The sequence below is a fragment of the Notolabrus celidotus genome, chromosome 10 (assembly GCF_009762535.1).
Source record: "Notolabrus celidotus isolate fNotCel1 chromosome 10, fNotCel1.pri, whole genome shotgun sequence".
In the NCBI taxonomy this organism is placed as follows: Eukaryota; Metazoa; Chordata; class Actinopteri; order Labriformes; family Labridae; genus Notolabrus; species Notolabrus celidotus.
In genome coordinates this window covers 32,866,737-32,893,551 of record NC_048281.1, presented here as the reverse complement: position 1 = coordinate 32,893,551, position 26,815 = coordinate 32,866,737, and the positions used below count along the sequence as shown (strand labels likewise).

Sequence of the window (26,815 nt, the reverse complement as noted above, 5' to 3'; positions counted from 1 at the left end):
GCACTGACTTAAGCAAGGGTGGCATTCAAATGTTGCCACTCTTGCAGTGTCACTTTTTAAGGTACTTTATAAATGGGGAGTGTGGGCTTGCCACTCCTGCAAGTCCTTTATCTAACCTGGATCTTCGTATTCCCTGGGTTTGATGATCAAGTTTAAGATTGTATCACTTATTTTGCACTCATTAAATGTGTTTTGATTGCTCATCTTACTATCATGGGTTGTTTTATTTTGTTTGAATGTTTCAGAGCACTGTGGTCAGCTTGGAGGGTTATATGGTGAATATATATCAAATCTAATATTAACATTTTCCCTTACCTTTCTTAATCATTCCCTTTAAAGATGGCTTGATTTAGTATGGTCGTTGTTTTATTTTGTAGGCGCCATGTAACTCTACTTCCGGTACTGTTTGTGTTGTTTCTGTTCAGCTTAGTTTCCCAATCATTGAAGTATCAGCTGACTACAAAGCGAAAAACACTTCCGCTGTGATTATTATGTGATCTGTTTTAAAATAAAACATTTTTTAAAGTGTAAGAACCTCTGACTGAGAACTAAATACATCTGTCCACTGATAATATCAAGAAAACGTTAATTAGCCTCAGAAACGGACATATTTAAGGATCTTCTTCTCGTCAGTAAAGTGAACGCTCTGGGACGTCACTGACGCACTTCTTCAGTGTGCGCGGACAGAAGCAATCGAAAGTGAAAGATCAAGCTTGAAATTAAGAGAACACGAGACACAGAATTATATTCTTTCATGATAGTACCTTTCCCTTTAGTGCTTCTTAGTTATTCCCTGGTATTTAGTTCGTTTTTAAATCGTTTCATTCATGATAAGAAGATCTGTTATCTCTCCCTTCCTGTTAATCTGTGATCGATTAGTTTGGTCTGGAACATCCGCGCTGCGGAAAACAACACAACTTGGTTAACGTCTGCATTTTCAGAGGTAAGCTGATAAACTAACAACATACTAAACACATTTATACAAAAAGAGAGATTTAAACTTGATGCCAAACACATATAGACATAAATATACACACAGCTGTGTTTACAATGCTGCGTGTACCCTTACATTTCCCCACGTGGGTCCAGGAACAACCGGTGTGTCGTGCTTAGGTTTGCTCGATTCGTTGTACAGTGCTTGCCAGGCGGGCGGGGCTTACAGTGCGTGAGTGAATTCAACGGATGAATTTACTAACCCCGCCCACGCGGGTTGTTTGACATGAGAAAATCAAACAACTCTGGATGTTTCCAGGATAGCGTGCTAACTGTAGCTAGACATGTCGAAAAGGAGGAGAAATTACACTTAAATAAATATGATTGATACATAACTGCATCTTATAAGAGAACAGGAGAATTTTTGTTTCAAAGTGGAACAAATCGTGTTCTAAAAATGATGGTAAAACAAGAAACACCAGCAGCAATTTAGAAGTTGCTAGTGAGGCATTAACTTATTCCACTGTTCACCATAAATATGTCCTTTAATATTATTGTCATGACAAATGTGACAGTTAAAAGTTTATTTGTTGTTACTTAGCCTAATTTCTATTTACAAATCATGTGCCATTTGCTCAATAGTATGAATATATTAAATTAGAAATTGTTATATTTCTATTATTGATATTATATTGATATTATATTTTATTATTATATATTTCATTTTTTTTAAAAACAGAGTTTTATTTTTTTTTGTTTTTCCACAAACAGAAAATAATTCAATCAAATCATACATCTTGTCTTCAAACAACATTACACATTTAAAGTAAAACATTAAGAGTGGATTATATAAAGACATTTTCATTAGAAAGAGAAGAGAAGGGAGAAGAGATAAAATAAATAAATAAAATAAAATACATAAAACAAAATAACACACTGTCACCGTATCATACCATACATTCCAAATCACAAGAAAAAAAAACCCAGCTGCCAGACCACTCCCCCCACAGGTTGATATCATGCATATTGCCATAGTAATAAGTTTTCACATATCAAGTGCACGCAAATATAATACCTGATAAAAAAAAAAGGCAAATACCGACATTAGAGACTGAATAAAAAAAGAAAAAGAAGAACAGGATGCTTATTGATTAGCTCTCTGCAGGTTTGGCCAGTTTATGTTGTTTTGTCCCCTCATCAGAAGTAGAGTCGGCTCTTTAGGTAAATAACTGAACACAGGAGACCACATGTCAATGAAGTGCCTCTCATTGACCCTCAGAACCGCACTGATCCTTTCATGAGGGAGGACCCTGAATAACTCCTGATACCACAGAGTAACAGTTGGCGGTTTATCTTTAATCCAGTTTATCAAAATACATTTTCTAGCTAATAACAGCAGTTTGTCACACAGTTTGAAATGTGGTCGTGTTAATGCAACCCATTTTGAGGGGAGGGTGAGGATTATTATGTATTTCATATGTTTATAATATGATTACATTTTATACTTTATTTATATATTAGTGTTATAATTGTTATTGATAATAACACATATTATTGTTTTTAATAGTGATGGCGAGATGAAGCTTCTTGAAGTATTGAGGCTTTCCATCCAATTGGTTCACTCATGGGCCGAAGCTTCATGGTGCTCCATTTGCTCTACTGCGCCAACAAGTGGACAATACATTTAAAATAAGCGCAGTGATTATAATGACACCATCCCTTTGGTGTGTGAAGCATTGAATTGAATAAGTGAATGATGTTTGTGATGCCAACACATAAATAATGAACTTCTTAATATAGTGTCTGTCTTTATGATACAATGGCCGGGTCAAAAGGGAAAGTGGAAACAAATTGGGGATAAGGTTGTGACTGTGCGTTGCCCCTTATATTTCGAATCGCGCACCAAACCCGCGAACTGGTTCCTGAATCAGTCACGTGGTACAGGCGGCTCGCGAGTCTTCGAACGTCATAATTTTTCGGCCCCTCCCCTCAATGAAGCAAGCCTCGATACCAAGCGGCAAACTCCGGTCTCAAACGATGAAACCAATGCGGAAGTGATATAAACTGCAATACATCGAAAATCCGCTTGAGGCTGGCTGCAGAAACACCGGAAACCACATAGACATGAATGGGAAAAAGACGATCTTTGCAGCATTAATAAACATGTTTACAGCCTGGTTCAAAAAACGGCTTGGCCCTACAACGCTAATCTCTCTAATGGCACACACTGGACGGGGGGTGAATTTTTTTCTAACGTGACGGTTAAGAAGATATTAAGATTATGAGTTTTGCCCAAATAAGGACATGACTCACACTACGTCACACTCTGCCTAGTTGAGTTCCGCATTACCAATATGGCTGCCGCCGTCGATTTGCTTCAAAACAGCTCTCAGGAACAGATGGGTGACGTCACGGATACTACGTCCATATTTTTTACAGTCTATGCTTGATACGCGCTTCGCGGAAACGCCCCCTCAAATACTCGACACACGCTTCGAAGCTTTGGCACATCTCTAACATCACTAGTTTTTAATAATATTTAATAATTCACCTTAGGTTTTATAATTAATCTAGTGTTATATTTAGATTATTATATTATCTATATTATATTATCATATTTATTATATACCTATATTATATTATTTTATTAATTATTATATTTATGTATTATAATAATTTTTTTTTTGATAAACGTAATAATTGATCTTGGGTTTGTGCCCCTAATACTGAAGAATAACCTTGTGCTACACTTTAAAGTTATATTCTGAATAATTTTAAGAGAAAGTTTTGGGAAGACTCCTTTAAATTCCATGCATGAAACCAGGTCCATAAATTGATGTTTTTCACAGTTTAGTGTGAAAGAACTTGACTTAATAGATCATAAAGATAGTTGTTAAGATATATGCGCTTTAATTCAGACCCATAGGAAAATATGAGCATAAAAAGGTATAAAAAACTAGATACAATACAGGGTCAGCAAAAACTACAGTTAACATGTTCATCATGATGAACACATAAAAATACATTTGTTCAAGTGTTTTCAGAATCAAGAAAAGTGCATTGTGTCACTTGATGTGGGCTGAGTGAGCGTCCTTAAAGTGTCATTATCTAAATCAGCGAGTCGACACACATACATTTATTTATACATAACATTTCTTAACACAGCATGAAGCTTAGACTCGTCTCATTATATGCTAAGATATTTGTCTACATATTTGTTTTGTATGTAAGCGCCTGGTGGAATATTATGTGGAAAATAAGCTTGGACTGTATCAGGAGGTCTCTGTAAACTCAGTTCAGATGTCAAATCCATCAGATCTTTTCTGCCCACACTGATGCATCAAAGTGTCTCCTCTGTGTGAAACAGGACTTAACACCACAGCCTGCAGGTCATGGGGTTGACCAAGCAGTACCTGCGCTACGCTGCCAGCGCAGTGTTTGGAGTGATCGGCAGTCAGAAAGCAAACATCGCGTATGTCACCCTCAGAGGAGGAGAGAAGGGGCGCTACGTCGCCGTGGCTGCGTGTGAACAAGTGTTCATCTGGGACGTCCGGAAAGGAGAGAAGGTGAGATGAAGATGTTTGACTTTAGGAGCTCCTTCAAACTCAGAGGATTATCAGATCTGACCCAGAGTCTGTCTTTCTGTCCAGGTCCTGATCCTGCAGGGGCAGAAACATGAGGTGACCTACCTGTGCGCCTCACCTGATGGGATCCACATCGCTGTGGGCTACGAGGACGGCGCTGTGAGAATCTTCAGTTTGATGAATGGAGAGAGCAACGTCTCTTTCAACGGACACAAGTCTGCTGTCAGCATCATACGATACGACGCGCTCGGAGCTCGGCTCGTCACCGGGTCCAGGGTGAGTCACGGGGTCGTCTTCTTAACGTTTGAGTGGGAAGAGTTTTACATCCTTAAAACCAACAGAAGGATCCAGTGTGAGGCAGAGAGAGCACAGAATCAACTCAGTCTGCATCCTGAGCTGCAGGTGTCTCTGGATGTTTTTAACCCTCTCCCTCCCTGCTCAGGACACAGAGGTGATCGTCTGGGACATAATCAACGAGTGTGGGCTGTACAGACTCAGAGGACATAAAGACGTCGTCACGGAGGCTTTGTTCCTCAAAGACAAGAACCTGCTGGTCACCAGGTAACACACCTTCACACCCATCAGCTGCTGGAGGAATAAAATGATGATTCCTCTGTTTTTATGTTTATATTTTATCCTTTCATTTAATCCTTTTTAGGCCTTTACTATATCAATATATCACAAATTCATTGATTGAGTAGCTTAGATATTTGATGTTTTTTTAATAATTTGATTTTATGTGTGCAGATAAATGAATAAATGAAATAATCGAGTGCTGCAGGTGTGACGCAGTTTTGCACACCAACCAAGCTGTTTGCAGAGGTTCCATAAAAATGCAACAAAAGACAACAAAAGTTAAAGAAACTTTCATGTCTTGTTAAACATGATATTCCATCCACAACTTTCATACTTTTTTGAGTACAGTAAAAGCAAAAGTTGGAAGGAGAAGTGAGAAATGAACTATTTCATGCATAACTGCAACAAAGAGCTGAGGAGAGCGAGCTGTTTGATGCCAGAAATGATCAAAAGTGATCTAAAGAGATCTAACTTTGAACACGTTTTGATGTGATGTTTAATTTTCTTTTTAGCTGATCACTTTTAATAAGAATAAAAAGTATTTAATGCTCATGAGTCTTAGAAATCAGAGCCTCAGTGTTGATCTGTATCTGCTCTCTCTCTGCTGCTCCTCAGCTCCAAGGACAGCTTTGTGAAGTGGTGGGACCTGGACACGCAGCACTGCTTCAAGACCATGGTGGGCCACCGCAGCGAGGTGAGGAGCTTCTTCCTTTATCACCACTAACATGAGCAGAAGGATGCACTCATGGAGGTCGCTTTCAAACCAGATCAGACTTAAGTTCATCTTTTAAGGATCTGAGATCTTCTTACAGTCGTGTTTCTCACGCTCTGCAGCGTTCAGCTCCTCCGTCTGTAACACAGAGCGGATGTTTTAGTCTCCTGAGTTTTGTCTGACAGGTAATTTGATTGTCCTGAGATGGTTGTTAACGTGAGGGAAGGCAGACAAACTGATAAATGTAAGTGAATTGAGGCTGATAAGTGGATCAATGTGACTGCTCTGTTAAACACCGTGCACTCATTGTTGTCAGACAGACTTTCTGCTCTGCCTCAGAGCTCTGGAGGGATTTAATAAGAACCAGATCCTGATATTTGTTGGCCTTGGAAACATCTCTGTGATGAAAAATGTAAATCATTTAGGATGTTTCTTCAGTCTTCCTTCAGCTGCTGATGAAGTCCCAATGTTTGTTCAGCTTGTGAACTCTGATGTTTAGGTTGTTTTGATGGTGTTGTTTTACCTTCTATACCTCCTCAGGGTGTGGTTTTCTTGTAAGACATATGCAGGTCAAAGTCACGCCCTCACACGTGCTTCTATTTTTCCTTTATGTGCTGTGATATGGTATAAACTAAGATGAATTAAAGGACATTTTTAACCTGGGTTATCTCTCTGATTGTGTATTTTCCTTTGTGCCTGTGTGAGCTAGGTGTGGGGCATGCTGCTGTTGAACCGGGAGAGCAGACTGCTAACAGGCTCAGCAGACAGCGAGCTCCGAGCGTGGGACATCAACTACATTCAGGAGGTGAGGAAGAGCACAGCTCGTCTGTCAACACGTCTGAAGTGTTTTTAAGTTAGATCAGTGAAACATGTCATCTGAAATAACGTCTCTTGTCCGTCTGCGTCCTGCTCAGGAGAAAGCTGAGGGAGAGCCGGAGGTGAAGAAGGTGAAGACTCTGCTGGAGGATGATGATGAGGATGGAGACAATGAGGAAGGGGCGGATGAAAGTCTTGAAGAGGTACTAAGACATCTAATGATTTAATAAGTGAATGATGAGTCTGTTCAGAGCAGCCGCAAGTCTCTCCTACCTGAGGTTAATCTTAACATCCTGAGTCTCTCCTCCCGCTCTCTGTCTCTCAGCGGATCTTGAGTTGTAAGAAAGCCGGCTCCATCCTGAGGGAGGCCAGAGACCGAGTCGTCTCCCTGACGTCAGACGCCAAAGCCAGAGTCATCGCCTGCCACGTGAGTGTGTGAAGTGACATCCATCAGCGTTAAAGCTCACTTGTTTTCAGTCCTCATCTCTGGAGCACGCTCAGATGTCCAGCTGACAGAGCGACATCTCTTTGGTCCTCAGACACCAAAAGTTTCCCTTCTTTCAGGGTTTTTCTGTCACTGTAGGCTCTTAAAGTAATCACTGTTATACGTCTCACCTCATCAGGGCAATGACTCGGTCTTGGAGCTCTTCACGGTGCTGTCAGAAGATGAAGTGCAGAAGAGAATGTCGAAGAAGGTGAAGAAAGCCAAAAAGAAGGCAGCAAAGTAAGAACAGAAAGATCCCTTCCATGTTTTTCCCAACTCAGTTTGAAGACTTCTGCACCCCCCCCCCCTTTAAGCACCCTGTCAACCTTTCCTCTCACTTGTATACGTGTTGATCATGTTGCACTTGATGAGTTTGTGGAGTTCTGAGGCTGAGACGTGAATGTTTACTGTGTTGCTGCCCCCTGCTGTAGAGCTCAGGAGGATGCAGACGAGGAGGCAGCAGAGCCGGTGGTGGAGAGGATGCTGAAGGACGAGATCATCAGACTGACCAACATCAAGGCATCCTCAAAGATCAGGTCAGTGTGGAATCAGACAGGACGTGAGGTCAGAGGTCAAAGTCTTGTTTTTGCTTCACACCTCTCCTCCTTCCCCTCTCAGGTGGGTGGACTGCCTGTCGTGTGTCGGCGGCGAGCTGAAGGTGGCGCTGCTGCTGCAGAACAACACCATCGAAACGTACAGCCTGAAACTTTCAGACAAAACCCTCACGCCCAACAAGACGGCTCGCCTCACGCTCGGCGGCCACCGCACGGACGTCCGCACGATGGCGTTCAGCTCGGACAACCTGGCCGTGCTCTCTGCGTCCGGAGACACCGTCAAAGTTTGGAACAGGTGACGCTTCATTCTTCAACATGTTACAGAAACATCTGTCAGTGATTGGTTATCTCATCATGGAGGTTTTAACACGGTGTCTGTACAGGTCGACTCTGCAGGTGATCCGCACCATGGCCTGTGACTACGCGCTCTGCTCCCTCTTTGTGCCCGGAGACAGACAGATCATCCTCGGGACGAAGGTGCAGAAACACACGACACACACTCACTCAAAATGAAGCCGGTTTATCCGTCACGTACAACCCACCTCTACCTGCTTTATAGTGGATTAAAAACTGACACATGCATAATTAGAGGGAAGGTAAAAGTCAGGAGACTATCCATGCACAGAGGGAAGGAGGGATGAGATTTGTATCTTGCATCCTGTGTGAATCCCGTCTGATCTTTGTGCACACACTGAATCTGCTTCATTCTTTCTCTCTGTCAGACCGGGAAGCTGCAGGTCTTTGAGTTGGCCTCAGGAACCCTCCTGGAGACCGTGGATGCTCACGACGGAGCTCTGTGGTCTCTGTGCCTCGCCCCAGATCAGGTAAACATGACGACACACGGCGCTCAGTCACGCCTGTCTCATGCTTTCTCTGTTTGTCACATCTTCACGTTAACATGTGTGCAATCTTTTTGAACGTCTAGAGAGGGATTGTCACAGGCGGTGCAGATAAAAGAGTGAAGTTCTGGGAGTTTGAGCTGGTGAAGGACCAAGGGAGCAGCCAGAAGTGAGTCAGCTGCTTCTTCTCTGCTCAGATATCAGTGTTTGAATGTTGCACGCTCAGAAATCATCTCCATGATCAGACATTAGATAACACTCATGCTTTATGTCTCATTCATGTGTGTGTGATAGGAGGCTGACGGTGAAACACACACGCACTCTGCAGCTGGAGGAAGACGTCCTGTGTGTGAAGTTCTCCCCCGACCACAGACTGCTGGCTGTCTCTCTGTTAGACTGCACCGTGAAGGTCTTCTACACCGACTCCCTGAAGGTGAATCCTGCGAACACGCGTCTCATTCTGCAGAAATAAAAGTTCATTCAGAGAAAAACGTTGTTCTAACTCAACATCTCTCCCTCTTTCTTCAGTTCTTCTTGTCTCTGTACGGACACAAGCTGCCTGTGCTGTGTTTAGACATCTCACACGTGAGTACCAAACACCACATCACACCACAGAGCTCTGTTTAAAGACGCTCATGTCTCCATGTGGTCATCGCTGTCTTTGGTTCATTTGTGACACTGATTAGAGGTGAGATTGTTTGGACCCACAGTGCCGCCTCACAGGCTCTGATGTTTCCTCTCCTCCCTCCAGGACAGCACTCTCATCGCCACGGGCTCCGCTGACAGGAACGTGAAGATCTGGGGTTTGGACTTTGGCGACTGTCACCGCTCCATGTTCGCTCATGACGACAGGTAACACCCAGAAACGCAGAACCAAACATCCTGCTAATCAAACATGTTGTGATGAAATCATTTCAGGATGTTGAGTTTTTGGGCTCTGACTTCATCTGTTGTGTTCAGGGACTCTGATCTTTGTCCTGTAAACTCGCTCTGCCCTGTGACTTCACACCAGCTGCTGCTTCATCTCAGCGCTCGTCTCTCTCTGTGCTCTTCATGTCTTTCGCTCTCTTGTCGTTCTCATTTGTTCACTCTTCACTCTTAATTTCTCTCTCTGTCACTGTCTTTCTGTTGTGTCATGTTGTCTCTAATCTCCAGTTGTAATGACTGTTTGTTTTCTGTCCCTGCAGCGTCATGTTCCTCCAGTTCGTCCCAAAGACTCATCTTTTCTTCACGGCGGGGAAAGACAAGAAGATCAAACAATGGGACGCCGACAAGTTTGAGCACATCCAGACTCTAGAGGTGACTGTTCTTTCATATTTGATTCCCATTGACTCTGACTGGCATGCACACCTCAAACAATAACTTTCCCACTGACAGGGGGTTGCACAATAAATCCCTACTCCATCATTATCACAGTGCAGGCATTCAAAATAAACACACTGCATGAGTCTGGATTCATCACAACATGCAGCCAACTCCTTCTCACTCAGCATGAAAACATTTTACCTGTTAGATAATTATAATAATAATAATAATTGATAAGACTTGTATAGAGCTTTTTTACATACTCAAAGATGCTTTACATGAAGTGTGATAATAAAAATAAAAAAGTAAGATACAAAAAACAGGTCTGGAGGGAGTAGAGGTCATGTGTTGCTTTTTTTGAAGAGGTAGGTTTTGCATTGATTTTTAAATGAGTGAAGAGAGTCAGAGTTGCAGATGTTTGGAGGGAGGGAGTTCCAGAGCGTTGGGGCAGCGATGCCAAAGTCTCTGTCCCCCGAGGTGTGTATGATCAGGTCTTGGTAATGGGGGATAGGAGATTAGCATCTGAGGATCTGAGGCATTGAGATTGGGAGTGTAATAAAACTGAGCGCCTCTCTCTGCCTCTCAGGGTCATCATCGGGAGGTCTGGTGTCTGACCATCAGCCCTAACGGAGACCACATCGTGTCGTCATCCCACGACAAATCTCTGCGTCTGTGGGAGAGGACGAGGGAGCCCATCATCCTGGAGGAGGAGCGGGAGATGGTGAGGAGGAAGAGGAGGAGGAGGAGGATGGGGTCGACTCTGATTATAATCAAACTCTCACTGTCTCTGTTTTTGTGACTTATCATCATGAATTCTTCGTCACAGGAGCGAGAAGCAGAGTTTGAAGAGAGCATGGCCAAAGGAGACATGCCTGTGGTGAGCGCTTCCTAACATCAACATGCTTACTTTGCACGAGACGTTGTGTGTAGTTCAAGGTCTGTTGTTGTGTCAGACTTTATGAACTGATTTCATCTTCAGGTACCCGGAGAGACTGAAGGAGAGGCCGCACCAGCCGGGAAGAAAACTGTGGAAACCGTCAAAGCTGTGAGTCGACTTTAAATCTTGCAGAATTAATATAATCTCCTCTTTTAGCAGCACTTTGGGCTCAAATTAGCTGTGAATGCTCGGATGGTTTCAGGTTGTAGCTTAGCTTTACACTTTCACTGACACCGGGAAATACTTGTGTGGTTTCATTCAGAAGATCTGTACCTCTAACTTTACATCAGCCAGGTTTTATGTTCTTTGTTGACGCTCTTGTCCTGCTGTGTGATGTTCCCTGCAGGCTGAGCGAATCATGGAGGCTCTGGAGATTTTCAAAGAAGAAGCCAGGAAGATGGAGGAGCACAAATACGCCTCTGAGAGAGCGGTCAACAAGGTAGATCCAGTTATCACACTTCTTCTAAAGCTTCATATCTCTGAGGAACTGAAAGATGCAGCTTTAAGTGAGTGAAGTGAAACTAAGGGGGGTCAGCTCGACCAGGAGCAGCAGGAGAGAGAGTCTCAGCTGTGATCTTGGCGGCGTTGTGTTTGTGTTGTCTGTGTGTTGATTTTGAAACAGCTGATGTTGTGTTGCAGCTGCCTCCCCCCAAACCCAACCCTATCCTTGTCGCCTTTGGAAATGTGACAGTAAGTAGAAGACTAAACTATCAGCTTCTGTAACTCATAATGTTTTAAATATCTTAAACTGTAGTTAACCGAGTCTTTATTGTCCTTGCAGCCGTCTCGCTACGTGTTAGACGTCATCAAGAAGGTCAGATCAAGGTAAGACGTGACTCCAGTGTGACACGATCACATCCTTAGATTTTACACAAACATGTAAACATCTCCTGTTGTTTGTGTTGTGCTCACAGTGAGCTGGAGGTGTCTCTGCTGGTGTTACCGTTCCCTTACATCCCCGAGCTGCTGAAGCTCTTCAACAGCTACATCCAGCAAGGCCTGGAGGTGGAGCTGGTGTGCCGCTGCCTCTTCTTCCTGCTCAGGTGAGTAAACTATGTAGACAGTCTAAATTTCTTGCGGTACATTTTCATGCACAGTTGAGTTGAGCCTTGGTTACAGCTTGATTATTTCATTGGTTTCCTGTCCTTGCAAACTGTGGAGCATGCACAGAACGCCAAGTTTCGTTTGGGTCCCATTGAACGCTTCCTTGTCACACAATCACACGTCACTGAATTAACTCAAATTCAGACGTTCCTGTTAGAGCTTACACATGCAAGAGAAAATCAATCCTGAAATTCATTATCCATGTATGTTAGTCAGACTTCCAGATAGTCTATTCAACATGAAGAGCCTCGGCGTCATTCTAGACAGCACTCTCTCATTCGCACCACACATTCAAAACATCACCCAGACTGCATTCTTCCACCTCCGCAACATCAGCATCAACACTTGGTAACGGTGTACCTGCAGAGAGAGGAAAGTGTAGTTTACCTGTAATCTGAGACAGAGGACAGCTGTGTGAGCGGGGAGGACTCATCTGTGGCTTTAGTGCAGCTATTTACTGAACACAAAAATAAAACATCAACAAAGAAAAGCAGGAAATCAACTTTCAGAGGAACACACACCTCCACAGGTAGGTTTGATTCTGATGATGCAACTTTATGATTAAAGAAGTAAAAGTTCAGAGTGAATTACTTATTTAGTTATCTGAACGTTGTTACTTAAAGGCCTCATGATGGTGCAGTGCCACCTAGAGAAGGAACAACATCACATTTTAAAGGTTAAAGTCAGTTAAACCTGCAAAACCTAACATGATATAAATGGTTTGTGACAAAGACATGGACTGTACACCAACGTTAGGATGTTTCTCTGCCTCCATCTTGGTTTATTTCTGCTGCTATCTGAGTTTTTGGCGCCTGAAGTGACCATGATTACAGCTGCAAAGTAATCCACTAATACTAGCTATGTTTGCAAGTTTGCATCCTTAATTCTTGATCATTTATATCAACTGCGGATCCTTATTTAATCTCCAACAACACAAGGATTCAAACATATAAGCTATCAGTTAAATTTACAGCTAAACCTTAGAATGTGAACTGAATGCCAAGCAAGATTTTGACTTTAAATGGGACTGTAATATAGCAAATAAACATCCTGCTGTTTTGCAAAAGACGTAAAACCATAGACTGTATAAAATATGGACGTAGTATCCGTGACGTCACCCATCTGTTCCTGAGAGCTGTTTTGAAGCAAATCGACGGCAGCAGCCATATTGGTAATGCGGAACTCAACTAGGCAGAGTGTGACGTAGTGTGAGTCTCTTAGCCAATGGCTGTGTGTTCCCGACCGAGATTCACGTCAGTCATGTCCTTATTTGGGCAAAACTCATAATCTTAATATCTTCTTAACCGTCATGTTAGAAAAAAATTCACCCCCCGTACAGTGTGTGCCATTAGAGAGATTAGCGGTGTAGGGCCAAGCCGTTTTTTGTACCAGGCTGTAAACATGTTTATTAATGCTGCAAAGATCGTCTTTTTCCCATTCATATCTATGTGGTTTCCGGTGTTTCTGCAGCCAGCCTCAAGCGGATTTTCGATGTATTGCAGTTTATATCACTTCCGCATTGGCTTCATCGTTTGAGACCGGAGTTTGCCGCTTGCGTAAAACTCAAGTAGTCTCTCTGTCTCTCAGAGTTCAGTACATTCAGACATCTTTTTGAATCAGTACCGCCCCCTGCTGGCTGTTAATTATAATGCAGGGATGGAGTTATTTTTACAAACAGTCCCTGACCCCTGCAGAGGGTCAGCCTTCAGCTGCTCAGCACCCAGACTCTGGAACTCCCTCCCCCCACACATAAGACAGTCGGACTCCATAACATCATTCAAATCCCAACTCCAAACTCACCTGTTCAAATTAGCATATTCACTCTAAACTGGACTCTCTGCACCTCACTAGTTTTTAGTTTTTATTTATTACTTTTTGTTTGTTTGTTTTTATGATGTTTTAATGATGTATGTTTTTATGATCTGTAAGATGACCTTGGGTGATCTGAAAGGCGCCCAAAATAAAATGTATTATTATTATGATTATGATTATGATTACATGTGTCTTAAAAGTCCAGTTTTAGTCAAAGTAACACAATAAATAGATTTTTTTTAACCTCACATAAACATACTGTATGGTTGTGGTAGAGGAAATTAGTTTTTTTGGCTCATGCTACATCCAAAACGTCAAGTTGTATAAACACTGGGTCTGCAGCTCATGAAACAAATGGTACAGATGCAAGACAGAAGTTTTGTTGTTATTTGAAAGCTCTTTGTGATGCATTTGAGCTCATTCCTTAAACAATAATGAGGGGAAGACAAGTACTCTGTGTTTAAATAACAGTGAGAGTTTGCCTGATTTAGCAGCTTTAAACATGTTAGAGGAGTTTAAACATTTTATTTCAGAGTTTTAGATCAAGTATTTGGAGATCAGGCTTCTGGTCTCACATCACCGGGCTGAGCTAAAGTTATTGACCTCTTCTTTAGGATCCACTTCGGTCAGATCTCCAGTAACCAGATGATGCTGTCGGTCATAGACGACCTTCGGAACAACACGCTCTCAAAAGTGCAAGAGATCAGAGTGAGTAACGTCTGCGTCAAAGACTTCAATCTCAAATAAAAGATGCTTTTCCTTTTTTCATGTCCTCACTTCCTCGTCTTCTCTCCTCGTCTCCTCTCCTTCTCTCTCAGGACGTGATGGGCTTCAACAGCGCAGCGCTGCAGTTCCTCCAGCGGGAGATCGAGAGCAAAGAGGACGTGATGTTCTTCGCCGAGGCCACGGGTCAGCTGAAGGAGAAGAAGAAGAGGAGGAGGAAAAGGGAGCGAGCCGTCCTGACCATCGCTTGAATCATTAACTGACTGATTACTCACATCCATCCTCGATGGTTTCCAGAGGTGCAGGAGCGTTAACTCCGTTTGTTTTTGTATGAAGTACTGATCGGATGTACCAAAGTGTTCTTCAGTGACATGCTCCGTTTCCAGAATAAACTGTGTCTGACTTTTCTCACAGCTCTGCAGCTTTAATGAGACTTTCCAAACAGATAAATCCTCACTGAGGGAGAAATGTGGAGCGTGAGGCAGCAGCTCGCTCTGCAGCTGTGTGTCCCTATAAAATACATTTATATCACACACCGGTTTATACAAACATGTCATAACTAAAGCAGGACTGCTTCATGGTCACCACACACACACACACACACACACACACACACACACACACACACACTGGGATGATTTAAGAGGGTTTCTGTCCCACAGGTCCACAGGGAGCGATCGAGGGCTGGAGCCAAAGCATGCACACTGCAAAAAGTGAAATCTAAGTGGGATTAAATCTCTTAAATCAAGGCAACCAGAGGTGGGCACAGTTTATCACAGGTATAAATCCTTTAACTGTTAATAATGAATTCACTTCCATCACTATGAGTCTGTTAACTCTGTTCAAAATGAAGGTTAGCTTTAACATTGACGTTAAAACCTGTTGAAAGTCTGACAGTCCACCCCCCCTTCTGGTGCAACTGAAAGACTCGCCATGATCCAGGTCCAGTATAAGATTTAATCCAGTTTCAAAGGTAGTATATTATTATATATACTTCAAAGTTGATTTTAGTCTGGATCTCTAGATCTGTGCTGATACAGATGTTAGGTTCCTCTGATTAATGGTGACATGAATACACTGATGTTACACGTCATGTTACACCCCAAAACACCCCAATTTAAAATCATAAACACACTTTGAAAATTTTCTTTTGTTTGTTTGGTACACTTTAACATCATTCATAATTTAACATTATGTCCATCTACAATATATTATGCATTCAAAATTATATGCCCTTATATAGAAATCATGATTCTCTTACCTCATATTTTTGGGGTCAACTTCCTGTTTGAGATTGGCCACACCCTCTCACGTGATGTCACACAAATTTAGACATGTAATTTTGGTCACCTGCTTCCACAGCAGATTTATTGAAGGTTAAAGGAAGTTGAAGGTTTGTATAATCATTTTTCAAGTTGACGTCCATGTAGTTAATAAAAAAGGAATGTTGATCATTAAAGTTGACAGATTAATGGATGTGTGCTCCTTCAGCATCTCTTAGGATAGAAATCTTTAACAGGTAGTTTTTTGCCCTTGATTACCTTCATAAGATGTTGGAACCTGAAGCTAAGATGCAGTTATTATTTTACAACTCTTAAAAACACTGATAAATATCAAACTGCAATGACACTTATTGGGCTTCCAATACACGGCCCTCGAGCAGGCGGGGGGATCTGGCTTGGTCTAGTTCAGTGGTGTCAAACATAAGGCCCGTGGGCCAAAACCGGCCCGCCAGAGGCTCCAATCCGGCCCGAGGAACGACTTTGTAAAGTGAAAAAATTACAGAGAACTGTACTATTTTAAATTTGTTCTCTGGGGGTCGCATAAAATCATAGTGCTGACGGAGCGCACCTGTCATGGCGCTTTTTTTCAGGACTTTTTATCCAAAGTAAGAAAATAGATGACTTGCTGTTTGCATAATCTGGATCAGATTTATAAAGACTTTTTAGAGCACTAAAATGATCCACTAACTACTAACACTAGCACTACACCCCTGCATACAACACTGTCCAGCAAGCAAACTGTTCATGCTGGAGCTGAGGGGTCCAGAATAATCATCTTTACCTTCTTCATTATTATAATTTATCTGTTCTTTTGATGTTAACATTACACTCTGTGTCAGGTGACTGGGAAACCTGTGTGTTTGGTGTGTTGGCAGCAGGTTTCAGGGTTAAAGAGGGAAATATTCAGCCCACTATGAGACTCATTATGACAAAAATACAACAGCTCTTTTTGTAGAAAGATAGTTCATTAAATGTGAACATTTTCAGAATGTACTTGTACTTTTTTGCGCTAAAACAAAGAGAAACATTTGGAGTTTTCATTATTTATAGGGTTATTATGTTATGATTTTACTGGTCCAGCCCTCCACATCAACTTGGGATGTATGTGGCCCCTGATATGAAATGAGTTTGACGCCCCTGGTCTAGTTCCTTGAGCACCTCAACTCATATTTATTTATAGAGCACCTTTCATACATTCAAGCATGCAGCCAAAAGTGCTTCACAAAAGAACAGAGAGACAGAAAACAACAGCAAGAGGTAAACGTGGAAAAGGAAAGGGATATAAAAAATCAAATCAAATCAAATAAATACCAGGAAATAAATCTAGACATAAAATAATAAAATAGAATCAAATAAAATAAATAGAAATTATGCTAAAACAATGGTCATAATGGTAATACTGCAGTCCAGGGCTAAAAGGAAATGACTCCAAGTTAAAAGCTACATTAATTCGATAAATCTTTAGTTTACTTTTAAAACCACCCAGAGAGCTCGCCGTCTTAATGTCCAGAGGAAGAGAGTTCAGAGTTTTGGTGCATAAAAACAGAAAGCTCTCTGGTTGGCACTTGTGAGGGACTTGTGACCCCCCGTGTTGCATTTTTCGTAAGGTATAAAAATGAAGTACCCCTGGTTCTGTGCATTGGTCTCAGGTTTGTGGATGTAAAACAGAAAGCCATCCTCAGTAAGGGTGACCTTCATTTATACGGTACTTCTCTGCTCCTCCACTCAAAGCACCTTTAGATTTACAGGTTGCATTCACCCGTTCACATTCACACACTGACAGCAGAGGCTTACTCTTAGGATTCAGTGTGTAGACCAGGTTCACTTTGACTCATAGATAAGGGGATTAAACCAACAACCTACCCTCTCTACCTCTGAGCCACAGTTACTCCTGTAGCAAGAAAGAAACTTGTGATTTTTTAATTTGTAAGCTGCAAATTCAAAGAATATTTGATGTGTTTCCTCTCACTCTTTGGATCAGACTTTTTGCAGTGCCTGTCAGGAGTTTTTAAACCTGTCAGCTGACCTGAGACCACCATGTTGTGACCACACTGTCCCACACACAGAGCCTTGTGGAACCAGCAGAGAAAAACTCCCCTGATCCCCGTTGGCCTCGCTGCAGCCATCCACCGCTGAATCCAGGGAGATGTGGTTTGACTTTACAGCCCTGTAACGTCGCCTGGATTTATAACCCCACGGCCTGGTAAATGTGGTAAACATATTTCACAGCAGAGGGAGAAAATCTCACTTTTCAGATCCGCGTTGTGAAAGTGAGGAGCTCGGTCCTCTAAACCCTACCTTTTACAAAATCCTCACACCAACATCACACACTTCATTTTCCACACGTGTGTTTATTCCCTGACCTCGGGGCGCTGTGGAATAATGAAATGAAGCCTTTTAAAAAACACCTCTCACTCACTGTTCATGTTTTAATCTCACTGCGGACTGAAAACAAATTAACTCTGTATTTACAGGCTTGTTAAAAGAAGGGACCAGGAGCTCTTTACGGGGCCGGGTTCAGTCTCCAGGCTGTAAATGTCACACCTACCAAAATTAAAAATTCTTCAGGAAAATCCCAGAGCGCTCTCTCACACACTTTCACACAACACTTTACGGACTTATCACCCAACGGAGGTTCAGATTAATCATCACACGGTGTTACAAACTGTTTAAGATGTGAAGAATGTGCTGCTGAGCTGACAGCCTGGAGTCTACCAGAGGGTTTCACCTTCATCTGTGCCAAACTTCAGCTTGATAGTACAAAATACAAGATACACAGAATTAATAAGCTCTAAAATATCTTCAAATAAAATCCCATGGCTGTACTTTGTGCTGTTTCTTGCTCAGCAACAGAAAGCAACACTCACAATATTTCTCTCACTCATCTGTATCGTGTCCTCAGTGACTCCTGACTTCATCATTTCTCCCATGCATCTACAAGGAGACTTTTCACAAGGCCTTAACTTTTTTGTTTTTAATTCAGCAGAGGAGAAACATGCAAAAACTTCTACAAAAACATCTTAAACAAAAACATCCATGCATCCATTTACTTCCTGGTTTACGTCGGCAGCAGTCCAAGCAGATCGACTCAGACATCCCTCTCCCCAGCAACACTTTCCACCTCCTCCTGAGGAATCCCGAGGTGTTCCCTGATCAGGTAGGACATATAATCCCCCCGATGAGTTCAGGGTCCACCCGGGGGCCTCCTCCCAGTTGGACATGCCTGGTACACCTCTAAAGGGAGGCGTCCGGGAGGCATCCTTTGGTTAGGGTTAGGGTGTGGAGAAGCAGCAGCTCTACTCAGAGCTCCCTCCAGAATTCCAGAATTCAGGAATTTAAAGGAAGGTGGAAAAACGTTCAATTATTCCTACCTGTGTCAAGGAGAGTGTATTCAGAGTTTGCATAATCCCATTTTTTTTACTACAGCACATTTTAAAATTGATGCATCATTCTCCAAATCACCTGATGAACATATCCTCCTGATTTAGTAATCTATTTAAAGATTTAAAGGTACAATGTGTAGAAATGGAAATATTTTGTGATATAGGCAGTAGCCTTTGAGGCCAATAAGCTCCCGTGATGCATGACAGGTATGATCATTCATTTGTCAAGTTTTTTGCATCAAAGCTTCTATCAATACACATGTTTTAATTCATAACAACAACCACTATCTTTGCCTTCCTGTAAAGATGGCGGCCCCCATGGAAGAGGACACACTCCTATAGATATAAAAGTCAACAGAAAGTAAATGATTTATATATTCAGGGGATTATTTACTCATTTAAACGTACTTATGAACACTATATTCCATTTCTTCCAAGTCTGATCTGCTAAATGATGCCAATTACTGTAACTAATATAAATATCATCTTATCAACTCTTTAACTTCTGCAAGTTAAATAAAACTTCCACTTCTTCTTTCTGTAGCACAACAGCTCAATGAGGCAGAATCATCACTGACTGAGGAGGAAGAGTGATGAAGCCTGGGCCACATCATCGTCACTGTGTCAGAGTACTGACCCGTCTGCCTTTCAGACACAAGATGGCAGTCTTGTCTTTCTTAAACTCCTCACAGACTGAGTCCTCTGCTGTTCAAACTCACACACTGCTCCATGTTTAGAGCTTACAGGCGTCCTGCCACCTGCTGCAGAGCTCAGCTGCTCAGACAGAACTTACAGATAAGAGGCCGGAGCTGCAGCAGACAGATCTCCACACAGTGTTTCACCTGCACTCAAGATCCTGATTGATCTGTGTGTGTCCATGTTTCTACCACAAGGAGTGTTGAGCTTCTTTTGAACAGACTACAAAGTCCCCCTCTGTCCGTATTTGTTTGTTTCAAAGGGTAAAAAATAATCAGGGAGAAAGAACACGCCTGTTCCTCACAGGTTCATTGTGGCGTGCATTAACATAAACGTTCACGAATGCTCGGCTTTATATTTTTAATTTAACATGAAGACATTTTCTCTCACTTTGACCCGTGCACTCTTCTCAAGGTGTAAATATCACAGTTGCTGGGTGACACTTTTCCACAAGCGCTGTTGATAATGAAGCATGTAAAAACAAACAGAAACACTGCATGATTTTTGCACATGGACACACGTACAGGAGTTTAGTAGCTGATTAAACAAGATCAGCTCAACATGTGCTTCATTTACTCACCTGGATAGAGCGGTGCAGTTAGGATATTGTATTGACGTTTACACGAAGGAACCAGAAGAACTCTGAATGTCCAACCTTTTGTTTATATCTATTAAATATGTCAGAAGTAAGCGGAGGGACATAGTGGAAGTTTCTATTTTTACACATTTATCTTCAGTTCAGTTGTATCTTTACTGCAACTCTGCAACTCACCACTGCACTTTATCATATTATTTTAGCCTGTACATATTAGTCAAGCTTTTTGTTGTTTCTTTGTATTTATAGCTAAGGTTATTGTTATTATTTTTTCATTTTATTTTTTATTGTAGTTCTTATTCTTATTCCTATTCTTATGCCTTGTACAAAGAGAGCACAGTTTACCAAAGTCAAATTCCTTGTGTGTTCAAGCATACTTGGCGAATAAAGCTGATTCTGATTCTGATTCTGATTCTGATTCTGATTATCTTTAAGAATAAAAACAGACTTTCTGTGACCATCGACACACACACAGGCGGTCAAACCTCTCCTCTAAATGCTCTGAGCTCTCAACCAATCAGGAGGAAAGTCTAAAGCCTCAGCAGGCGAGTTGTTTGCATTCAGTAAAACAAATACAACATAAAAAACTCTTGTGCAGGTCTGATTGTAATGCTATCAGTCTGTCAGGGAAGTTATCCACTGTGCAGAAGCATCTTAAATTATACGACACTGCACTTTAACTTTAAACTAATATTTTAATACTGTCCTAATATATTATGACTTCTAATTTTTTGCTGTTTTTTAAATATTTTCTTGTAATTTAATGATTTTTAAAAGCTCTTTGGATCGCCCCTTTTAAGCTGAATTGTGCGATGTGAATAAACATGCCATGACCCGAGACAATCAGAGCTGAAAGTCCCTTTTAAAGGTCCCAGGCTCTTTGGAAAGTAGTACTCCCTTAAGAGGGACAGTTTGAGGGTAGAAAATTAGACTCCGGTCTCTGCGGTGAAAACACACTGAGAACCTCTGGACTCCCTGCAACTCAGACTTTCTGTCACAACCAGTGAAGTTTGGGATCTTCGTGCGTTGTACTTCTTTCTTTCTTTGGCTCTAACTTGTTGATGATCGAGTTTTTGATCTGTTTATTTTAAACAAAGGACGAGTGACACCCCTCGAGGAGCTCACAGACACCAGGTGTTTGTGCCTGAACATGCAGCGCCTCCATACTCTCCATAATGTGTTACTTTACAGCCGGTCTTTGCATTACACCCTGACAGACAGGAGGTAGTGTTACTGTATGTGGTCTCCTCTGCTATAGTCTGTCATCATATGGTCTGCATGTCATTATATACTGCAGGATACGATCTGCTGTGAGCTGCTGGCTTGGTTTGGTGGTGTGTTTGTGTGTGCGTGTGTGTGTGTGTGTAGCTGCTGAATGTGATATGAGCTATAAATGTGTGTGACCACGCTGTAGATAGATGTGCAGGCGGTGACGGCCTCCTGTTTCAGGGAGCTGCTCCTCTGTTCAACAGTTTGCACAGATACTTTAAATAAAGATATAACAGAGCTGCCAACGAGTGTTTGGAAGATCTGAGTCCTTTATGTTATCTATTCTTACTTTAATAAGGAGCATATGAGGTTAAATAGCATCTTATTGTGTGTTTATAACATTTAAGGAATATAATAACCTATTAATACATTTTAAAAAAGTAATTTATTCAACAGAATTTTTTTTTCACAGGTAGAAATATTCAGAGCGAGTAAGGTGGAGAGCTTCTTTAAATGTTAATAATAGTTAAGCACTCTTAATCACCACACCTCCATGTATGTTAACCCACGGCTGAAAATGGTCCCTGACATAAACAAGCTGTTTCTCCTGTTTTAATCCCCTTTGATTAAAACTAAAGTACACTTTACATTCAGAGCAAATCCCAAAGTGTGACAGGACACATCATTTAAACAGCAAAGGTAAATAACAAGGTTAGAAACAGACAATAAGAACACATTTAAGAATAAAAATTGCAGCCCATTTGTTAAAAACAGTGTGGTTGAGTAAAACAAATAAAACAGATAAAAACTAGAAGAGAATGCCTCTCTGGAAAAGAAAGGTCTTAAGTCCCTTTTTAAAGGAGTCAGTGATCCGGGGTGCTCTCAGGTGGTCAGGGAGGGCATTCCACAGACAAAATAAAACATCTGCTGTTAAATACCTTAAATATTTTGTTGCACCAACATCAGTAGAATAAAATGTGTGTTTTACTCGGCTCAAAAAAAGGTCAGGATGATTTTATTTGTCTACTTTTATTTTTAATTCATGCATCTTTTTAAAATTACAATACAGTCTTGATAGTCTGTTTTGTGCTGGATGAACTGTTTCATTATTTTAATTTTGTTTCATAGATATTTCTTAAACTGCTGAGCTTTAAAGAACAAAGTAATCTGTGATCAGATTCTTGACGTCTTCATGATTAGTAGAAAAACAAACCTCTGACAGAGAAAGAGAGAGACAGTGTTAGACAACATGTTTTAGTTTTGCAGTTATCATTGTTTTTTGTGGCTAAAAAGAAGGATATGTTCATTGGGATGCTTTAAATGCACGCTCCACAGAGGCTGTAGTCCTTGTTCGGTCGCTGGTCCAACATCCGGCCTCGATCCTCTGCTGCATTTCATCCCCCACTCTCTCCCCTCATTCCCTCTCTCTCGTCAGCTGTCCTATCTAATAAAGGTAAAAACTTAAAAAACAAAATATTTTAAAAGACATCTTTATTATCTTTAAATGTTAATCAAAGTGGTAAAAATTCAACATAATTTATAAAAATAACATAAAATAAATGCATGATGAACATGTTATTCAATCTTTTAGTCGTGTCCCTGTGCAGGAAAAAAAACAGTCCTTTCTTAAAAACCAAAGTTTGTTTTATTTTTGATAAATGGCAAAAGTTCTGCAGCTTTCTGAGCATGCATTATAATCTAAAATACTCGTGCATACTTTTATATTCTGGCTGACACATCCTGCATCCCTGTTATATTAAAAAGAAAGCGCACAGTTTTAATTTTGTTCTCATGCTCGTGTGAATAAAACGTCCAGCTCTGAGTAATCCGTTTGTGAGCTCCAAGTCTGATGAGATCTGTCTTTGTGTTTCCCTCCTATCTCATGTGATTTATCTTTGTATGTGGCCTCACTTTTTTTCCCCCCAAACCTTTAAAGTTTATTAAACCAAAGCAGCCAACTAACTCATCAAAACAGCCTCCAGTGTCCAGGAATATTTCCCAGCAGCACGTTTGTCAGCCATGACCTCAGCACGGTGAAAACGTGTGCAGTCAGACAGCAGAACAGCTTCAGCAGACAGACAGGCCGTCCATCAGCCTGCCAGGCCACCAGTCATCCCCGCGACGGGCCGCGTGTTAAATCTGTGTCCAGCACTCATGAATGAGGCCGAAGCTGCTCTGAGATATGAGGTGGCAGCTCGGTCTGATGCGGGTGTAATGTGGCTGCAGGTTGAGGGTGAGGGGGGGTTGGGTGGGTGGAGGCCGCTGAGTGATGAGGTGATGGTGCACGCAGAGCCGGCCAACAGGACTGACTGAACACTGACTGAAGTGCACACATACGGCCATGAATGTTTCCTTTCTCTGCTGCTTTCCACCCCTCAGCTGTCCTCAGAGTTTTCAGGCCTTCGTGTTTGTGTGCGTCTCTTCTCTGCTGCTAATCTGCTTTTTATTCACCATGGTTTCATAAATATGGAAGCAAATGGAGACTGTGGAAATCTCTACGTTGGGCTATCGGAGGGTGAACTCTCCAATTATTTTTTAAGGAATTTAACAACTTATTTTAAGGTGGCTTTCATTATAACATTGGTGGTAAAGCCCATAACAGCTTATCCTTCTGCGTTTTCTTCTGTGTGCTTTGTTAGGTTTGTTGTTTTCATTTTGCATCATTCAGTCTTGAAAAATTGAATCTACAACTGTCTGCTTTTGTCCGTAATGTCCATCCGTTTGCTTTATATGTGAAGCACTTTGTGCAGCATGTTTGTAAGTAAGTAAGTAAGATTTATTTATAGAGCACCTCTCAAGAACAGAGGTCACAAGGTGCTTTACAACAACAACAAGAAGAAAGAAACGTACTTTATTTATCCCCATGGGGGAAATTCAATTTTTTCACTTGTGTTATTTTTTGGACATGCTACACACACAGTTTTTGGTATATACATACAATCATGCACACACATGCAGTGGACATGCTTAGGGAGAGATGTCAGAGTGAGGATGCTGCCATCAACCAGCACACCCCAAGCAGTTGAGGGCTCGGTGCCTTGCTCAAGGGCATCTCGGCAGTGCCCAGGCAAGTGAACCAGCACCAGTCCACTTGCCAAACTTCGTCCATACTGGGACTCAAACCGGCGACCCTTCGGTTCCCAAGCCAAGTCCCTATGGACTGAGCTACTGCCGCCAACAATAGAAAAACATTAAAAGTCAAAACAGAGATTGCAAATATACAAACACATGACATAAAAACAGACGGATTAAACAAAGGCAAGTCTAAACAGAGAGGTCTTCAACTGCTTTTTGAACCTGTCCTCAGAGTCCACAGTTCTCAGTTCCAGAGGGAGACTGTTCCAGAGTTTAGGACCAACAACCTGGAAAGCACAGTCCCCTTTAGTTTTTAACCTGGTACGAGGCACAACCAGTAAACCCCGATCAGAGGACCTCAGAGTCCTGCTGGAGTTATACAGCTTCAGCAGCTCCCTGATGTAGACTGGAGCCTGACCATTGAGCGCTCTGTACACAACAACAAGGATTTTAGACTGGATCCTTCATTTAACTGGAAACCAGTGCAAAGAAATGAGGATCTGTCAGGGTTCCCACGCGTCCTGGAAAACATGGAAAACATGGAAAACAATTGACCAGTTTTCCAGTCCTGGAGAACACCTGGAAAATGGGAGAAAAAGTCAAATGTCCTGGAAAATTATTCCAACATGACTGCGTGCGACCTGACAAAGTTAAAAAAACACATCCCCATTCAACATTTGTGTCCATTTTTGTCATTCAGTTCTATTTAGGTAAATGTATGCACTGATCCTCTGATTATCATTATTATTATTATTATTATTTATTTATTTCAGTAAGGCAGCTTCCAGAGTCCTTTGCTGGCTCTTTTGTTTTTCTTAGCTAATTTTATATTTTTTGAGAAAAGAGAAAGCTGAGATGAGAGTTGGCGATCATTGTTACTTGGCTGCACTAATAAAGTGAAGGGCTGTACATCTGTGGTCGCGTTATTCTATAATCAATTTTCTATCATTTTTAAGCATGTAAGAGAGGATTTCATGGATAGAATCAGAATCAGAATCAGCTTTATTGGCCAGGTATGCTTGAACACACAAGGAATTTGACTTTGGTAAACTGTGCTCTCTTTGTACAAGGCATAAGAATAAGACATACAAATAAAAATATAATGACAATAACATCAGCTATAAATACAAAAGAACAACAAATAGGCATGACTAATATGTACAAGCTAAAATAATATGATCATAGTGCAGTGGTGAGTTGCAGAGGTAGTTTTTACATTATAAAAATAGAAGTTAAATTATAAAATAAATAGAAATATGGAATTCTGCTTGGAGAATTGTTGCATTGTATATTTACAGAGAGTATTGATCCAACAGGTCTGACACTGTTATGGTTTCGTGTTCATCAGAGTGACAGCCTGGGGGAAGAAACTGTTCTTATGGCGGGTTGTTTTGGCGCACAGTGATCTGTAGCGCCTGCCGGAGGGGAGGAGTTTAAAGAATTTGTGTCCAGGGTGTGAGGGGTCAGCGGTGATGCTACCTGCCCGTTTCCTGGCCCGGGACCGGTACAAGTCCTGGATTGGGGGGCAGGTAGACACCAATGATTTTTTTCTGCAGTCCTTATAGTCCGTTGCAGTCTGTGTTTGTCTAGTTTGGTTGCAGATCCATTTACTTTCAATGTAGACTTCCACTGAGAGGAACATATTAGACTATCTAGGAACTAAACTAGGAACTAAATTTAGACTGTCATACCAGCTTGATCATCACTGGAAATGTCCTGGAAAATGATTTCTGGAAAAGAGTGGGAACCCTGATCTGTGTAACATGAGATCTCCTCGATGATTTAGTCAACAGTTTAGCAGCACCTTTTTGGAATACTTGTAGGCGGTTCAAGGATGCATTGCTAAGACATGTAAAGAGAGAATTACAATAATGCAAGCAAGATGACACAAAAGCATTTGTACAAAAGGTGCCAAATTATTGAGGGGAGTTGAGCTGATATAAAGCTGCTTAAATTGATCATTTTGTGGTGAGGTGTTTCAGGTAAAAATGAACAAACCTGCACAAATTTGTTTGGGTGAAAAAGACAGCAGTGAGTCAAATCCAAGATTTCTCAAACATTGTTGTTCTGATCAAAGTTTTGGTTGCAAAGCTGACTAAGTTACTCACTAGAATCCCCTAAATAGCAACTGACTGAACACTAAATCTATCAAGTTTATCATTAAACAGTTTTATCTAACATGTCAGGGTTTAATG

General features: G+C 41.5%; 1 protein-coding gene across 1 annotated transcript; it reads left to right on the top strand.

Moving 5' to 3' along the window:
* The first annotated feature begins 692 nt into the window (after nt 1–692).
* wdr3 (WD repeat domain 3) lies at nt 693–14,792 on the top strand. The gene is made up of 27 exons (XM_034693985.1): nt 693–943; nt 4,301–4,499; nt 4,584–4,793; nt 4,960–5,078; nt 5,709–5,787; nt 6,515–6,610; nt 6,720–6,824; nt 6,947–7,048; nt 7,245–7,345; nt 7,537–7,641; nt 7,724–7,954; nt 8,043–8,136; nt 8,382–8,483; nt 8,585–8,667; nt 8,793–8,931; nt 9,027–9,083; nt 9,250–9,350; nt 9,686–9,797; nt 10,390–10,524; nt 10,630–10,680; nt 10,783–10,848; nt 11,087–11,179; nt 11,380–11,430; nt 11,522–11,565; nt 11,655–11,783; nt 14,271–14,364; nt 14,475–14,792. The coding sequence occupies exons 2-27, from the start codon at nt 4,326–4,328 to the stop codon at nt 14,628–14,630; spliced, it is 2,829 nt and encodes a 942-aa protein (XP_034549876.1). The 5' UTR covers nt 693–943; nt 4,301–4,325; the 3' UTR covers nt 14,631–14,792.
* The last annotated feature ends 12,023 nt before the right edge of the window (nt 14,793–26,815 follow it).

Excerpts from the sequence above, each read along its gene's own strand:
- wdr3 (XM_034693985.1), top strand. The coding sequence starts at position 4,326 with ATGGGGTTGACCAAGCAGTACCTGCGCTACGCTGCCAGCGCAGTGTTT. Across the intron at positions 7,642-7,723 it reads AAGGCATCCTCAAAGATCAG|GTGGGTGGACTGCCTGTCGT; the intron begins GTCAGTGTGGAA and ends TTCCCCTCTCAG. Across the intron at positions 9,798-10,389 it reads AGCACATCCAGACTCTAGAG|GGTCATCATCGGGAGGTCTG; the intron begins GTGACTGTTCTT and ends TCTGCCTCTCAG.